This window comes from Nicotiana sylvestris, chromosome 2 (assembly GCF_000393655.2).
Source record: "Nicotiana sylvestris chromosome 2, ASM39365v2, whole genome shotgun sequence".
NCBI classification, from domain to species: domain Eukaryota; kingdom Viridiplantae; phylum Streptophyta; class Magnoliopsida; order Solanales; family Solanaceae; genus Nicotiana; species Nicotiana sylvestris.
In genome coordinates this window covers 149,561,701-149,573,983 of record NC_091058.1, presented here as the reverse complement: position 1 = coordinate 149,573,983, position 12,283 = coordinate 149,561,701, and the positions used below count along the sequence as shown (strand labels likewise).

Genomic DNA, 12,283 nt, shown 5'->3' with positions numbered 1-12,283 from the left:
GCTAATACTAGATTTTTTTCATTTATCTACTCTCAAAAGACGAAGACGTAATAAAATATTTACCCTAAAAGACTCTTTCGGAAATTAGATTTCGGACCATGGTCAGCTCACTCAACTAATCAGTCACTACTATCACAATTTGTATACAACCTCACACACTGCTTCACAAAAAAAATTCCTAGATGTACTTACAATACTCTATCACACAACGAAACAAATAGCCTATGATCACCAGTGACAACCCAGGAGATACTAGGGGCAGTCCAATCCTTCCAACCACAAAAATCCCCATGGCCTGATGGCCTTCACCCACTATTTTACCAAAAAATTTGGAATCAAATTCAATCTTCTGTAGTTCCTTTTTACCAACAAATTTTCCAAACAGGCACTATTCCGAGTGACCTAAATTGGACTTACATTTGTTTAATCCCAAAAATCAAAAGTCCTTCCACCACAACGCACTTTAGACCCATTAGTTTGTGTAACACGCTCTATAAGATTATTAGAAAAATTAACGTCAGGCGTATAAAACCACTTCTAGATTGAATTATACACCCTACTCAATCATTGTTCCAAAAGATAGACAAGCATCTGATAATGCCATAATTGTTCAGGAATTACTAAATTATTTTAATAAATCTAAATCAAAATGCTCTAGCATGTTTCTCAAAATTGATCTAGAGAAAGCTTTTGACAGAATGGAATGGAGCTTTATACGTAGATCATTATATTTTTTCAACTTCCTTCCCCACTTAATCTCACGCATTATGTCCTTCATCTCCACTACTTCCACATCCATTCTTATTAATGGCTCACCAACTCCTTATTTCAAGCCCTCTAGAGGGATTAGGCAAGGCGATCCGCTCTCACCCTACCTATTTATGATGTGTATGGAACTACTATCACGACGAATTAACACCGCAGTGGATTACCAACAGTGGAAGCCTATCACTATAAACGTCAAATCACCTTAAATATCTCACTTATTCTTCGCAAACAATATTATTTTATATTCCAAAATAACTACTAATTCCTGCCACCAAATTATTGATATACTAGAACAATTCACCTCCCACTCGGGGCAAAAAATAAATTTTGAAAAGTCTAAAATCGTTTTTCTCAAAACAATGCTCCATCTCCGACAAAAATTTCATTCTTTCTTCCTTTAATATGCCCGAAGGCAAATCTTTTGGTAAATACCTAGGCTTTCCTATTTTCACTTCTAGGCCCACCAAAAGAGATTTTTAATTCTTAATAAATAATTTTAAAAATAGATTAGCCGGCTGGAAAACAAATCACCTTTAACATAGCAGGATGCACCACCTTAATCTAGGCTACTCTTAGTACCATTCTCAACCACGTTATACAAATCGTATCAATTCCTTCCTATGTGGTCAATCGATTATAATCCTACCAAAAAAAAAAATTGTGGGGCTCCACTCCTCAAAAAAGATGGCTTCACCTTCTCCATTGGAATACCATCACTACTTACAAGGATCAGGGGGGCTTAGGCATCCAACGACTTCTCCATAAAAATAAAGCTCTACTAGCTGCTACCGCTTGGAGACTTTTCCATAACCCTCAAAGCCTTTGGATTTCATTCCTCATTCATAAATATACAAATCACCCACGTCATCATTCAAAAAAACCCTTCGTACTCTGAAAACACGTTATGAAAGAGTGGCAAACCCGCCAACTAGGCCTCCAATGGCAAGTTAATAAAGACACCAGTGTGCTCTTTTGGAGTGATAATTGGATTGCCCCCAAACACTAATATTTGAAGCCTCATACATGTCCCTCTGACCAACCATGAAGCGATTCTAACAGTTTCTCAAGCATTAAATATTGATAGAGAATCAACCTTCTCCTTTTCTTTTGAATTACCTAGCCATATAATCCACTTAATCAATTCGACATACTTATCTCCTTATGAGCAAAGGACCGATCAAGTCACTTGGGGTGTCAATCCTAAAGGATGCTTCACTGTTAGTTCTTGATAGAGAATCAACCTTCTCCTTTTCTTTTGAATTACCTAGCCATATAACCCACTTAATCAATTCGACATACTTATCTCCTTATGAACAAAGGCCCGATCAAGTCACTTGGGGTGTCAATCCTAAAGGATGTTTCACTGTTAGTTCTTGTTACAAAATGCTCCAGCCACCCAATGATACGGGAAACAATCATGGGTGGATATGAAAAATTCATATGCTACCCAAAATAAAAATAAAAATTCTATAGCTCATTAGTCATAATAGATTACCTACCAATATGTATCTCCATAGGCTAGGGATAATCTCGTCTAACATGTGCAACATTTTCCATAATGAGGAAGAATCCATAAGTCATATAGTACTTCACTACTCTAGAGCCAAACAATGTTGGGAAGGGTTATACCCCTTTGTAAATTCATTAACTACTAATACAAACACTAACACTTGTTGGTTAAAAACACTTGTCCTTTAAAAGGGTACACTAGTTAACTCTCACATACCACTACAACTAATCATTCCCTTCACATTGTGGCACCTTTGGAATATTAGAAATAAGTTCTGTTTTGAGAGTCCAAACCATACACCCTCAATTTCCACAATTCTACAACACACCCAGGATTATCAATACCTTGTTAATCACTCTACCAAACCATGCACCCAAATATCTATGTATGTTAAATGGAACCCACCACCACCCACAGTTTTTTGTCCGAATACGGATGGAGCTATTAAACAGGACAAAATACGTGCAGGCTTTGGCGGGGTATTCGGAGACTACAAGGGCAATTGGATATGGGTTATGCGGGTTATTCTCCCTCTACCAGTGTTATCAATATTGAACTCAAGGTATTACTACGTAGCTTGCAAATGGCAATTACGCATCGTTTAACTCCACTTCAAATCCAGATGGATGCACAAGAGGTAATAACAATGATCAACAACAACAACTCACTAAACTCACCCATTTTACTTGACTGCAGGTTCCTGATCCAACAATTGAGCAGTCCACAACTCAGACATACTTACAGGGAGCAGAATATAGTACCTGACAAACTAGCATATTTTGGCATGGAACTGGAGGGTACTACCATCACCTTTTTTGCAAACCCTCCTCACTTCATATGGCAGGACCTTTTGCATGACAAGCATGGATATGGAAAGATTAGAAGGGTAACAAAAAGCAATACTTTTTTCATGGACTCAACACACTCCTTTGGTACCCACACTGAAGCACCTTCCACAAGCTCTACTCCTGTAAGAGCAGCCATATTGCAAGATGCCGGCCAGAAGAGTAGTACTAGTTCTATTTTGCAACATAGTAGTAGTAGTAGTTTTAATTATCCTTGTAATGTACAATGGCACAACACTACCGCTAATAGTTCTCCTAGGCTTTTTGTATCAATGCCTACGGGCAAAAGCTCCCTGTAATATTTTGACTAATTAATATAAAGTAATCTTAAAAACCAAAAAAAAAAAAGACAAACAACAGCGTAGTAAAATTCCATAAGTGAGGTTTGAAGAGGGTAAAGTGTATGCAGACCTTACTCCTACTCCGAAGGGGTAGAGAAGCTGTTTCTGAAAAATCCTCGACTCAAGAAGAAGAAAATAAATAATAGACAATAAACAATATGTAATAGATTAGTGACAATAACAGAAGCCAGAAAATAATATCAGCATCGTAAGAAAACAGAAAATAGATGTAAAAGTAATAACAATAACCAGTAATAATGCCATAGAAAATTGTGTGAAAACTACATAAACCACTAACAACCCGAGGCGAAACATTATCAGACTAGCCCCGCCCAGGTACAACATAGAAAAACACTCGACTCCCTCATAACCTACAACCCTGATGCTCGACCTTCACATCTTCCTATCCAGAGACATGTCCTCGGAGATCTGAAGTCGCGCCATGTCCTGCCTGATCACCTCACCCTAACACTTCTTAGGCCGCCCTCTACCTCTTCCCATACCTGCCAATGTCAACCGCCCACCTCTTAATCGGGGCATCTATGCTTATCCTTCGTATGTGCCTGAACCATCTAAGTCCCGCTTCTCGCATCTTGTCGTCCATGGGAGCCATGCCCACCTTCTCCCGAATATATTTATTCCTAATCTTATCCAGCCTAGTGTGCCAACACATCCATCTTAACATCCTCATTTCTGCCACTTTCATCTTCAGGGTATGAGAATTCTTGGCTGCCCAACGCTCACCCCATACAACATGGTCGATCTAACCACCGCTCTATAGAACTTGCCTTTAAGTTTCTGTAGCACTTTCTTGTCACACAGGACTTCAGATGCTAACCTCCATTTCATCTACCCCACTAAAATTACAACTAGAGTTTGTTAAATACTTGACGAATATCAAAAGTGCTAACTTTCAAAAAATTTAAAGGACTAAAATTGTTCAATCCTATATTTATTGGACTAGTGTAAATAAACTCCTAAACATATAAGGATCATCTTGCATTTTTTTCTGAAAAAGAACTCGAACTTTTTCTTTATACCTTTAAACAAACAGAGAAGGGTAAAAAATATCCCTAAACTATTGAAGAATGCCTCTATCCACGCTAAAAAATACCTCTCCATCCATCTTTTTGGTTCACTTATGCTCTTTGACCGTTAGGTCAATGCTGAATTTTAAAAATAATTATTTAAATTTCACGTGGTAACTTCTTATTGATCGAAATTAAAATATCTAACTATTCGAAAGACCCACCCATATCTACCTATTTTCGGACTAACCAGCCCCAAAAACTAACCTGACTCGAATAAAAAGTTCAAGTAATAAAAAGACGCTCACTCCCATCTAACCCATGGATTTACATGTGTTAATTTACTTGATTAATCTCATGTATAGTATTATCATCGAATAAAGGTTCATGAACAAATTAAACAAACAAGAAAAGCCTAACATGAATGAGCCAATGATATTTTGACAATAATATGGGACGAAAAACTAGGAATAGTCCAACGGTTTATGATATCTTACCAACAATCACTTTGAGATCTTTTCGTTATGTGAAAATGATTAAATTAAACTCATCTTGAATATAATGCAATTTGTGTCTATCATGTAAATTGAACTGGATGACATAACAAGAAAAAAAAATCACGTAGTAAATTTGTGTCTATATGTTCGCTGCAACTTCCATGGAGCTTTTGTTACATGGAGTTTGATAAAAGTGGGGCATTTTTTTTTAGCTACATTTTTGTTCGAATCGAGTTAGTGTTTGAAGCGGATTAGTATGAATAATTGTTAGATATGGGCGGATCTTTCTAATGAGTTAGATGTTTTAATTTTGGGTAATAAGAAGTTAACATGTGAAATTTGAATAATTATAACTTTTAATTCAGCATTGACCTAATGGTCAAGGGTCATAAGTGAACCAAAAAGATGGATGAAGGGGCATTTTTAGCCCAATAGGTGAATGAAAAGTATTTTTAAAGAGTATTTTTAAACATTTTACAAATAGTTTAGGGGTATTTTAAACCCTTTTCTACAAAAAAAAAAGACTAGTAGCTAGGGCTGCTTATCGGGCGGATTGAGCGATTAATTACTCTTAACGGTTATCGGCTTTTAAATGTATTAATCCGTTAGCCACCCGATAAGATATCGAGCGGATTGGTATCGGTTTAGATTTTATCGGGCTGTTATTGGGCGATTTATCGGCCTAATTCAATCTATATTGCGTGCATTAATAATTAACGCCTACGTAAGAATGATGTAGTGTGTCATGTGTTGTAGAGTGAAAAGATGAAGCAATGGTTGCCAACCATCACATAGAAAAGCAAGAATATGGATGGGAATAACTTTACCAGTCATTATTTATATGCATTGAAGAGCGATCATAATCATCAAACTGAGAAAACAATATTTCCTTATTCATTACATACAACAACATTATACAAGTAGCCTAGTAATGTTTCAATGGAGGAAAAGACTACTGTTTCCTTATTGATTTAAGATCATATGCTACTGAATATCCATTCAACTAAACCATTCAAATTGCAGAGAGAGATCATACAGTAGGGTACACATACCTGCAGGTTGAAATTCAGGCTTTAAGGTTTTTGATTATTTAGGAATTAAGCGTTAGAGATAGAGTACCGGAAGTGGAAGGATTTTTGATATTTAACATATATATATTCTTAACGGGTTAACGGATTATCCGTTAAGAAAATTGAATAATCTGCCATAAAACCGATAAGCCGTTAATCAATAAATTTCAATTCGTTCCCCGTCTGTTAAACCGTTAACCCGATACCAATAAGCCGTTAAGCTTCGATTTCGGTTCGGTTATCGGTTTTGGTTCGGTTTTGAACACCCCTGCCAGTAGCGGTAGTAAAGTAAGAAACAAAAAGTCAAACTTAAAACGACGCCGCTTCTTTCTGGTAGCATGTCCCAGCAAAGTCCACGGCGAGCTCATCATCATCATCACTCCTAAGTCCTATCCCCCATCTCCGCCGGCCACTGCCCATCAGTTCCGATCCAAATCTCTCACTATTGAAACCCTAATAAAACCCCCCAATCAACACTCCTAAAATTGAATTCATACTATAATGGGTAAAGGAGGTGGTTGTGTACCCAGCAAGAAAAAGATTTCCAAATCCACCTCCCAAAATCCACCACCCCCCATCCCCGCCGTCGAGCCCGATTCTGCCACAAACGACGCCGTTTCAGCAACCGAATCCGCCAGAGACTCAGTTCCCGAAAAGACCCAGACCCAGAACCTGAAAATCTTCATCATATTTTATTCCATGTACGGACACGTGGAGAGCTTAGCAAGGAAAATGAAGAAAGGAGTAGAAGCAGTGGATGGTGTGGAAGCAGTTCTTTATCGGGCTCCCGAAACCCTAACAGAAGAGGTTCTCGTTCAAATGCGGGCCCCAGTGAAGGATGATTCAATTCCGGAAATACCCTCGCCAGATGAGCTTGCTGGTGCTGATGGGTTCTTGTTTGGGTTTCCGACTAGGTATGGGTCCATGGCGGCTCAAATGAAGGCGTTTTTTGATTCTACTGGACAGTTGTGGAGGGAGCAGAAGCTTGCGGGGAAGCCTGCTGGGTTTTTTGTTAGTACTGGGACTCAAGGAGGTGGACAAGAAACCACTGCGTAAGACTTTAACCGTTTTGGATTGCTTAATTTGTGTAGATGTTTTGATCTCGATAATTGTTTAATCTTTTGGATTGAGTTGTTATATGACTATCCGCAGATCCATCTACTTTGTGAACATTTTAGAAGTAGGTAATGCAGGTATGCGGCGGGCTATAAGAGAGAGTGTATGTGTGTGTTTTGTGTATATAGAGTCCTACTATGAGGTAGAGGATGCACGTGCACCATTGCTTATATGATGGATAGATGTGTGTGCCTGTGTGCATGTTGTGTTTAGTCCTAGTCCAAGGTAGTGGGTGTGTGTGCGCATCATTGCTTATATGATGGTTCCGCCTTTGGTCACACCTTTTATTGTGATGAAGTACCAAACCCAACTTTTGGGAATCAATTACTCTTTATTGATGTAGATTAGCTGGGTTTTTCATGTCTAATGGCTAATGAGCAACTTGAGACATTAGAAGAGTTGCTGATTTTGCTTTGATATAATGATCGTATCTGAGGCAAAATTGCGAAAACAAGCTACACATGGAACAAACCAATTTGTGAAAGGAAAAAAAATCATCAATCCCATTATGTACCATGTAATGCGTAAATGTCAAACACAATTTAGATGCAACATTCCATCCAAATGTAAATGGATGGAAGGAATGCATTTATTTTTTTGATAATCAGGTGGAAGGAATGCATTGAGAGCATCTAAAGCTCTAGTGCCTAAGAAATGAACAAGCCACTTGGTCCTACAGAAAAGCGAAGCACTATTCTCTGTCCCAAAAAATGCTTTCAACAAACTCAGATGGAATTCACCAAATTGCATAAAAAGAGCATATTTCTGAAGGAGCTTTCCTAACCAGAGTCTCTAAGTCCAGAATAAATATGTCTTTCACTTGATTTTCCTCATGCATATTTATCAAGTTATGAAATGACTCTCATGCAATAAAGGACACCTGATATTCCTCATGCAGAATGGTGGAAATGTTGTTGCATACTTTAAGTCTATTAAGAATTTGTACCATGTTATGGATTACATCTGCGCTCCCCAAAAAAATTATTGCAGTGGTTGCAGAAATGGCGGCTTGTTATTAAAACTGGGATTTTAGTGTTGACAAATAGACACTACTCTTCCTTTACTTGAGAATTGTAATGTGCATCTAAACTGAGAATGGAGACTAGTCAACACTGGATATCTGAAATTTTCTATCTTGTGAAAAGAATAGTTAATCTTTGTGCCCTGCTATGAAGTGGGTGTTTCTATGAACAAAAGTCTGAAAGACTAGGTGAATTTTCTGTAAGTTCTTTCTAATAGCTTTGATAGGTGTTTACTGCTTAACCAGGCATTTCAGACGACTTGAAGGTCAAGATAGATATTATAACACCTCGAGTCCTTACTTGCATTTTATTGTTTTGGTGTGTATGATGTCATATAATTTTGCTATTACAAGTGTTGACCAAGTAAGTGTGCTGGTTAAAGTTTTAATATTTTTAAGAATTAATTTATCTTTTCTAATGATATGGGAGGACTGGTCTGAGTAAAGTGGTATGGTGAGAATTCATAGTTGACCCTGATTTTGGGGGCGATGTGTAATTGTTGATATTGTTATCTTTTCTAAAACAGGGCACAATCGAAGGAAAAGATCTGTTAGGCAATACCAATTAGTTGGACTTAAGTTTTAGTCATGTTAGTACGTTTACTTTAGATCCATCTCTACTAGGAGTCTTTTAATCTTTTGCCAGAGATATATGTGCCAGAGAAACTTTTTTCTTTTAATCAAATTCTATGTTATATAACATCTATACTTACTATATTAAAAGCACGAAGATCCTTAGTGAAATGTCGTTCACCTTTTTTACCCTTAAAAAATAGAGTCCCCACTAGAAAAAATAGTCATTTAATTATTATCCTAATATTTAGTGCTTTGAAGTCGGCTAAATTTGATTATTAAATATTTACTTATTTGAACGAGGTAAGAAGTCCTAAAATTTAAGAATTTAAAGTCAATTAAAAATCTACCTTACATAAACTTTTTTCTTTATTTGAACTATATATGTAGCATAATAATATTTCTTATATGTTACTTTTCATGGATTTATATTCTGTGAAAAAGGAGTAAATAAATGAAAATTAAAGTAACTAACTCATCCTGCAATTTTTATGCTAATAAAGAGCACGTTAAAAAAATGAGTGAAAAACACAATTTTGATATAAAAAAAATATATGGAAGAATCAATGATAATTCATATTTAAGGTAGGGGGTAGATAATATTTTAGACTTTGAAGAGCAATTAGGACGCTCTTTTTCCTTTGAACAATAGAAAGACCTAGAACTGGAAGTATACTCAAATTTTTTGTCCATTTTTATTTTTTGTACAATGAAGCAAGTACAAGAACAAGCTGAATGAAAAACTACTAGAGTAGATCAAACTTCTAAATATGATTAATTTTATCATTTTGAACTTATTATTTTTTATTAATTTCTATATTATAACGTAAATACATTTTTTAAATTTTTTTTATGTTGTTTTTAGAAATTTATTTTCATTAACACGAGGGACATGCGCAATGCGCGTCTGCTAAGACTAGTTTGACTAAGATGAGCCTAAGTGAAGCAACATGGACATAGAGGATTCATCTAGTCAACCCCAACTTGCTTGGAATTGAAGCGCAGCGGTAGTTGTTGTTTTGCCCAAAATAATTGTATGCTACTATAAAACTTGTATTATGACGTATCTATGATTTATTTAACCTTTGTGGTATTTTTTTTAATAACCGTGTTGTCCGGGCCAGCTTGCATGCACCTCGACTAATTCCGCGCGATATCTGCCACCTCCCACCAGCAATAGGTCATAGGAAACTCTGTCCACCAAGGCTTGGACAGATGGGAAGAAATCACCTAGTGTCTTTGCCTCCGGTGAGATTTGAACTTGAGACCTCATAGTTCTCAACCCACTTTAGTGACACTAGGACGCACCCTTGGGTGTGCCCATAACACTTGTATTATGGGGTATCCATGCTTTAGTTTAACTTTTGTAGTCTTGGTTAAACAGTTTACATAGTACTAATAGAGGAATACTTGCATATGCCTAGTTACTTTTGTAGATTTTGTCACAGTATGATTTCTAGTAGGTTGACAGTTGTATTGCTTCTCCAGCCACACTAGTATTGTAAAATACCTAGTCAAGTAGAATAAAAATCACTTGTTGCTATTTCTAGGATTTATTTGTCACCAATCACCATTTACCTCTTTTGCCTTTGAGATTTTAATGGGTGAGATCTCCTTATGTGAACAGATTAATGTACTAACTTCTAATTTATTGGATAACCCATTATTTTAATGGTACTCTAGAAGCTATTAAAATCTTTTGATTACATGAATTATACATAGCGTGTTTCAACGTTACCTACTTGAAAGAAGGAGGGACTAATATAGCCAAATGGTTATTTAGGATTCACATAGTCTACTGCAACTTTGGGATTGAGGCGTTGCTTGATTAGTTGCTACTGTTATCTTTTCCGAAGTAATTTTCTGATATTGCACAAAAGATTAGTTAAGGTAATATAAGAAAATCTTGTACTTTTGAGGTATTCATGTTTAGTTTAAAATTTTGTGCAACTGGTGAAAAACTTTAAGACCATGTTTAGTTTTATTTTGTGCCATTGGTTATAAAATTTAAAACTCTAATCGGTGCAATCATATAGTTTATGTACTGCTAGTAGGGGCAGCGCCTGGTTGCTTTCTAGACCTTGTTGCATTAAGAGTTTCAAATAGGCCGACAGACTTAATTGCTTCTCCAGCCGCTGTAACATCATAAAGTACCTAATCAAGTAGCATAAAAATCACTCATTGCTATTACCTATAAAAAAATCATTTGCTTTTTCTAGGACTTGTTTGTCACTATTTACCTTTTTGCTTCTTTGAAATTTAATGGGACCGGATCTCCTTATGTCAATAGTTTCGTCTCTCGAGCTTCTAGCTTATGAGATAGCCTTGTATAGTGCCTGTTTCAATGTTACCTCTTGAAAAGGAGGGAAGAGGTCACTGCTCACTATTGTGGTGTTTATATGTAGTTGGACAGCTATCACCCAACTAGCCCACCATGGTATGCTGTTTGTTCCAATTGGATACACTTTTGGAGCTGGTATGTTCAAAATGGACTCCATCCGAGGGGGTACTCCGTATGGTGCTGGGGTCTTTGCTGGTGATGGCACAAGAGAAGCTAGTGAAACGGAGTTGGCGCTTGCTGAACACCAGGGCAAATATATGGCTGCAGTAGTCAAAAAGCTTCAGGGTTGATGAAATTGTCTCAAAATCTTATGTTTATATCCAAATCAAAATATTCATTATATTTTTTCGTTGATAGATTGATTTCACCTCCATTTCATTGGTTTTTGCAGTTCACATCATCTGATTGGACATGAAGATGCTTGTTATCTTGAATACATATATTACATTATTTATAATCCTCTCCTCCACGCCCCTTCCCTTACCTCTTTGGTATCAATGTTTGCATATTCTACATTTCCTTGTCAACCTTTGTTCTTGTGTAAAAGTCTGTACATGGTTTTGATATCTCTTTCCTAAGCATTGTTGTATTATTAAAAATATTCATTGATATATGGACTTTCAGATTTGTTGTTCAACTCCCCGGGATGCTTGTTTCTTTTCCCCTCTCTCCCTTTTTTGTTTCTTTTGCTTATCTGGCTGTTATACTCTATAGGGTGAAACATCTTTTGTTTTAGCTGGAAACCTTATAATCTGGCTTCCTTTGGTGAACATTCCAATTTCGGTCCTGACTAGTCTTTTTCCTAGCTTTTCCAGCCTTATTTTCGATCATCTTATCTTCATTATTGTCATTGGTGGATAGTCTTATCCTGTGCTGGTGGGAGATGGCAGATACCTGACGAAATAATCTAGGTGTGCAAGCTGTTCTAAACACTAGCATTATTGAGAAAGAAAATTATTATCATCGTTTGGTCTTCTCCTTACGTGCGTTTCCTTTAGGGGTTACTATGCTACCAGCGTCGTTGTCATCATCAGTCAACATAGACAGTGAAGGAAGTTAGTGGTGCTTAACCACTATCGACTTGGTAAAGCTAGAGATTTTCCAGCTGCTGAAGAGCTGCAACTCTGTGCTGTTGTGACTTGTGAAAGTGTGCATCAATTTTCCTTATGGCAG

General features: G+C 36.8%; 1 protein-coding gene across 1 annotated transcript; it reads left to right on the top strand.

Annotated features, from left to right (window-relative positions):
* The first annotated feature begins 6,402 nt into the window (after window positions 1–6,402).
* Window positions 6,403–11,747, top strand: LOC104236231 (probable NAD(P)H dehydrogenase (quinone) FQR1-like 2). The gene is made up of 3 exons (XM_009790115.2): window positions 6,403–7,111; window positions 11,175–11,395; window positions 11,502–11,747. Exons 1-3 carry the CDS (start codon window positions 6,561–6,563, stop codon window positions 11,513–11,515), a joined length of 786 nt encoding a protein of 261 aa, XP_009788417.1. The 5' UTR covers window positions 6,403–6,560; the 3' UTR covers window positions 11,516–11,747.
* Window positions 11,748–12,283: the final 536 nt, after the last annotated feature.